This window comes from Postia placenta (assembly GCF_002117355.1).
Source record: "Postia placenta MAD-698-R-SB12 unplaced genomic scaffold POSPLAscaffold_2, whole genome shotgun sequence".
In the NCBI taxonomy this organism is placed as follows: domain Eukaryota; kingdom Fungi; phylum Basidiomycota; class Agaricomycetes; order Polyporales; family Adustoporiaceae; genus Rhodonia; species Rhodonia placenta.
In genome coordinates, this window is record NW_020169833.1 from 1286572 (window position 1) to 1292816 (window position 6245).

Below are 6245 nucleotides of genomic sequence, written 5' to 3' on the forward strand. Positions count from 1 at the left end.
CACGTACGTCAGGGACTGCTGACGTGGGGGCGAGCGCTGTCGGCGAGGCGGACCCAACAGAATCCTCGGACTCGGACTCCGAGATTCCTTCTTCACCCTCACCCTCCTCAGGCTCAGGCTCTGGCGCAGGGTCTGGAGGGAGATCTCCTCGCGCTTGACCTGGATCGGTGACGACAGTTTGAGGGAGGCGGGAGCTAGGGGAGACAGGGCGAGAGTACCGCGAGGCAGATCGAGATGCAAGGGTGCTTCGGGGTCCGAGCGGGTGTTGCGCTCGTCGGATCGCTTTGTAGCGCGGATAGTCTTCTGGGATCGATCGGGGGGTTCGGTTCGGGCACGGTTGCTGCTCGCAACGGTAGATGATAGTTTCAGGACCGTCTGGGATGTAGACGTCGATGAGGTCCTGAGAGTCGAATGCGTGAACTTGGCCTTGACAGGCAGCCACGTTGGATGGAGGGAGGACGGGAAGGTGCGCGTACTACAAAAGGCCGTGTTACTCTAGCTTACACCTACGGCGCCCGAGATGACACTGAGATCCGCAGTTCACGTAGGGCCCAATACTGCTTTTGACTATTATGCAGCAGGAACCAAGGCTACGCGTCCGTGAGGACAAGTACCGCTCACTGAAGCGCAGGTACTGAAGAGTTCGTTTCTCTAGTGTTGGCGATGTATAGTAGGCTAGCTACGTATCGTAGTGTATCGTATGGGTGCGCACCACCTGACCTATGGGAAAGGAAAAGTGAGTGTGGGGTTCCGAGAGAACGCCGGTCGCTTTGTGGAGTTTCGACCTAATGTCGCGACTTGAGGTCGAGCGACAGGGGAATATCAGGAAGCGAGGGGCGTCCGACTGGTTCTTACCGAAGCGATGGTGAGCGAGGCTCAAACCTAAGGCTAGGGACAAGGAAGTATATTAGTTAGTAGGGTAAGAAAGAATACAAATGAGGGCTTACTGACCTAGGGACAAGAGGTCGAAACTGAGGTCCCTAGGGCAGCAGAGGCTGGTTTATATACATGGGAAGATTTAGGGCAGGCTGTGCGCGTTGGTCCGTGCGCAGCTGGTCTGTGCGCAGCATGCCGATGCGGCCCCGGGGGCCGGTGAGTCAGAGCGGCTGCGTCAGCGGGGCCCGAGCTGTGCCGTGCGCTGCCGTCCCATCTAATCTAATCGTACAGTAGATAGTGACGCGTCCATATCAGGCAGGTAGTACAGAGGTCGCGGGTTCGAGCCCGCGAAAAGGAAAAATTAAAAAACGGCTAGACGCCGTACCAACTCGTGACATTACCCCCCCCTCAACGGCGCATGACCTCATGCGAGGCACCCTTGCCCATCTCCCACCCGGAGCGGCAGCGTGCTTCAGTCAGCGGCGAAGGCATCGGCTGAAAGTTGAGACCACCAAAGACAGCGGCATTGAGGCGGCGAGGGGCATTCGGATTCTTCCGGTGGAAGTCGGCTATGAGGGCCGGCGCATTGGCAACATTGCGCGCCGGTTCCCATGACGTATGCGAGTCGTCATAACCCTTCCACTTGACGAGGTACTGCAGCTGACGCCGGAAGATCCTCGAATCCTTGATCCGCTCAACCTCATACTCCTCGTCACCCTCAACCTCGATCACAGGTGGCTCCTCCGGCTCCCGGCCCGGGATATCGCTACGCGTGTACTTGCTAAGCAAGGAGACATGGAATACCGGGTGCACCGGCACCGATTTCGGCAGGACTAATTCATAATCCAAGTCTCCAAGCTTTCGCCGCACGGCATAAGGTCCGAGGCGCTTGGGACTGAGCTTCTTGCTCGGCTGTTTCAGCTTAAGGTTCCGAGCGTCAAGCCAGACCTTGTCCCCCGGCGCGAAGACCGGTGCCTCCTGCACGTGCTTGTCGTAGTATACTTTCATACGCTCGGCTGACAGCTCGAGCGCAGAGCGCGTATCGTCGCGAATCTCCTTCAGGATCTTGAGCCGATCAGCGGCCGCAGGCATCGCAGACATCGGATTGATCCGAACCTGGATCTCAGGATTGTACCCTTGATGCAGGAAGAAAGGGGAGTGCCCGGTCGCGGAGTGAACTCGATTGTTCAGTGCGAATTCCGTGAGCGGTAACTGCTTCGCCCAATCATCTTGCCTGTGGCTTGTGAAAGCACGCAGGTACTGTTCGATCTCCTGATTCCAGCGCTCAGTCTGGCCGTCCGTCTGAGGATGGAACGCTGTGGACAGCGCCGGCTCGATTCCCAGTCCCTTGTACACCGCATGGAGATACTTCGAAGCAAACTGGGGACCTCGGTCTGATATGACCTTGGCCGGGGCCCCATGATGCTTGAACACATCGCGTATGTACAGGTCTGCCGCACCTTCTGCCGTCAGGGTCTCATGACAGGCCGAGAAGTGGACCTGCTTGGTAAAGCGGTCGGCGGTGACCAGGATCGAGTCGAATCCATCAGACTTTGGCAAGCCGACGATCATATCAGTCGTGATGATCTGCCACGGGCACTCGGGGATCTCGTTCGGCTTCAGCGGACCCTGGGGCTTGGCTGGGAATGTCTTGGTACGGTTGCACACGTCGCAGGTGCTTACGTACTCATTGATGAATTTGGACATCCCAGGCCACCAGTAATTCCGCGACACGAGCTCCAGGGTTTTGGCACGACCACCATGACCGGCGATTGGCGAGTCGTGGTGGATCTTGACTATATCCCGCCGGAGCTCAGCGTTCTTTGGGACGTACACGCACCCGCGGAACAGCAGGAGCCCTTGTTCGGCATTCCACTCCTCAAAACCCCTTTGCAGCCGGGGCGGCCCGAGGTCCTGTATCTTTTCAAGGGCCTCGGCCACCTCCCGATCCTTCTCCGAACATTCCCTGATGCGCTTCAGAAGCGACTGATCGGCCGTCACCGAGGCATGACCGCGCCTAGTGGAGGCGATGCGGAAGCGCTCTGGCTTGAGAACCACCTGATCGGTGTTATCGTCCTCATCGCCGATCTGGTGGTCTGATCGACGCGACAGGGCATCAGCCTTTCCATTGGATGTCCCGGCCTTGTGCGTGATGCGAAAGTCGAAGCGAGCCAGGAATAACGACCATCGTGCTTGACGACGCGTGAGGTGCTGGGACGTGCGCCAATATTCGAGGTTCTTATGATCGGTTACGATCTCGAACTGATTGGGCAACCCCTCGAGGTAGTGGCGCCAATCGTCTAGCGCCTCAATGATTGCGAGCATCTCTGTCGCGACTTGAGGTCAAGCGACAGGGGAAGATCTGAAAGCTGGGGGCGTCCGACTAAATCTCACCAAAGCGATGGTGAGCAGTGCTCAAACCTAAGGCTAGGGACAAGAAAATGTATTAGTCAGTAAGGGTAAGTAAAGGATACAAATAAGAGCTTACTGACCTAGGGACAAGAGGTCGAAACTGAGGTCCCTAGGGCAGCAGAGGCTGGTTTATATACATGGGAAGATTTAGGGCAGGCTGTGCGCGTTGGTCCGTGCGCAGCTGGTCTGTGCGCAGCATGCCGATGCGGCCCCGGGGGCCGGTGAGTCAGAGCGGCTGCGTCAGCGGGGCCCGAGCTGTGCCGTGCGCTGCCGTCCCATCTAATCTAATCGTACAGTAGATAGTGACGCGTCCATATCAGGCAGGTAGTACAGAGGTCGCGGGTTCGAGCCCGCGAAAAGGAAAAATTAAAAAACGGCTAGGCGCCGTACCAAGTCGTGACATTACCCCCCCCTCAACGGCGCATGACCTCATGCGAGGCGCCCTTGCCCATCTCCCACCCGGAGCGGCACCGTGCTTCAGTCAGCGGCGAAGGCATTGGCTGAAAGTTGAGACCACCAAAGGTAGCAGCGTTGAGTCGACGAGGGGCATTCGGGTTCTTCCGGTGGAAGTCGGCTATGAGGGCCGGCGCATTGGCAACGTTGCGCGCCGGTTCCCATGACGTATGCGAATCGTCATAACCCTTCCACTTGACGAGGTACTGCAGTTGACGCCGGAAGATCCTCGAGTCTTTGATCCGCTCAACCTCGTACTCCTCGTCGCCCTCAACCTCGATCGCAGGCGGCTCCTCCGGCTCCCGGCCCGGGATATCGCTACGCGTGTACTTGCTAAGCAAGGAGACATGGAACACCGGGTGTACCGGCACCGACTTTGGCAGGATTAATTCGTAATCCAGGTCTCCGAGTTTTCGCCGCACGGCATATGGTCCAAGGCGCTTGGGACTGAGCTTCTTGCTCGGCTGTTTCAGCTTAAGGTTTCGGGCGTCAAGCCAGACCTTGTCCACCGGCGCGAAGACCGGTGCCTCCTGCACGTGCTTATCGTAGTACACCTTCATGCGCTCGGCCGACAGCTCGAGCGCAGAGCGCGTATCGTCGCGAATCTCCTTCAGGATCTTGAGCCGATCAGCGGCCGCAGGCATCGCAGACATCGGATTGATCCGCACTTGGATCTCAGGATGGTACCCCTGATGCAGGAAGAAAGGGGAGTGCCCGGTCGCGGAGTGAACTCGGTTGTTCAGTGCGAATTCCGCGAGCGGCAACTGCTTTGCCCAATCATCCTGCCTGTGGCTTGTGAAAGCACGCAGGTACTGCTCGATCTCCTGGTTCCAGCGCTCAGTCTGGCCGTTGGTCTGTGGGTGGAACGCTGTGGACAGCGCCGGCTCGATTCCCAGTCCCCTGTACACCGCATGGAGATACTTCGAAGCAAACTGGGGTCCTCGGTCTGATATGACCTTGGCCGGGGCCCCATGATGCTTGAATACGTCGCGGATGTACAGGTCTGCCGCGCCTTCTGCCGTCAAGGTCTCATGACAGGCTGAGAAGTGGACCTGCTTGGTGAAGCGGTCAGCGGTGACCAGGATCGAGTCGAATCCATCAGACTTTGGCAAGCCGACGATCATATCGGTCGTGATGATCTGCCACGGGCGCTCGGGGATCTCATTCGGCTTCAGCGGACCCTGGGGCTTGGCTGGGAATGTCTTGGTACGGTTGCACACGTCGCAGGTGCTTACGTACTCATTGACAAACTTGGACATTCCAGGCCACCAGTAGTTCCGCAACATGAGCTCCAGGGTTTTGGCACGACCGCCATGACCGGCGATCGGCGAGTCGTGGTGGATTTTGACAATATCCCGCCGGAGCTCCGCATTCTTTGGGACGTACACGCACCCGCGGAACAGCAGGAGCCCTTGTTCGGCATTCCACTCCTCAAAACCCCTTTGCAGCCGGGGCGGTCCGAGGTCTTGCACCTTTTCAAGGGCCTCGGCCACCTCCCGATCCTTCTCCGAACATTCCCTGATGCGCTTCAGAAGCGACTGATCGGCCATCACCGAGGCGTGACCGCGCCTAGCGGAGGCGATGCGGAAGCGCTCTGGCTTAAGAACCACCTGATCGGTGTTATCGTCCTCATCACCGATCTGGTGGTCTGATCGACGCGACAGGGCATCAGCCTTTCCATTGGATGTCCCGGCCTTGTGCGTGATGCGAAAGTCGAAGCGAGCTAGGAACAGTGACCATCGCGCTTGACGGCGCGTGAGGTGCTGGGATGTACGCCAGTACTCGAGGTTCTTATGATCAGTCACGATTTCGAACTGATTGGGTAACCCCTCGAGATAGTGGCGCCAATCGTCTAGCGCCTCAATGATTGCGAGCATCTCCTTATCATAGATCTCGTAGTTCCGCTGCGCCGGATCCATCGCATGGGATCTGAAGGCGATGGGATGCCATTTGCCGTCATCCTGCTTCTGCATCAACACGCCGCCAGTGGCGTAACCCGAGGCATCAACCTCAATGCGCGTCTCCCGATTAGGGTCGTACAGCGCCAAGACTGGAGTCGTCGCGAAGAGCCGCTTGAGCTCATCGAAAGCGTGCTGTTCTTCTTCGCCCCAATGCCATGGGTCGTTCCCTGTGAGCCGGTCGAGTGGTCGCGAGATCTTAGCGAAGTCTTTAATGAAGCGGCGGTAAAAGTTGGAGAACCCCCGGAACTTCTGAACGTCTTTTTTGTTCTGGGGTACCGGCCACTCATTGATACCTTTAAGCTTCGCGGGATCCATCGCCACCTCATCGCCACCGAACACATAGCCGACGTAGTCGACCTTGGGAACGTCCCATTCGCACTTCTCAGGCTTCAGGAACAGATCATTGTCCTGAAGGCGACGAAGAACCTCGCGTGTGACCTTCTCATGCTCCTCCTTGTTGGTGGAGAAGATGAGTATGTCATCCAGGTATACGAGGATCTTGCCACCAACGATGAGATCGTGGAATATCTCGTTCATCATTGC

At 57.7% G+C, this 6245-nt stretch overlaps 1 protein-coding gene across 1 annotated transcript; it reads left to right on the forward strand.

The window, feature by feature from the left end:
- Positions 1-112: 112 nt before the first annotated feature.
- On the forward strand, positions 113-638 carry POSPLADRAFT_1132524 (hypothetical protein; the record flags this gene model as incomplete). The annotated part of the gene is made up of 2 exons (XM_024484225.1): positions 113-466; positions 582-638. Coding segments are annotated over 2 exons (411 nt in total), but the record flags the coding sequence as incomplete, so codon positions are not given.
- Between the last annotated feature and the right edge of the window lie 5607 nt (positions 639-6245).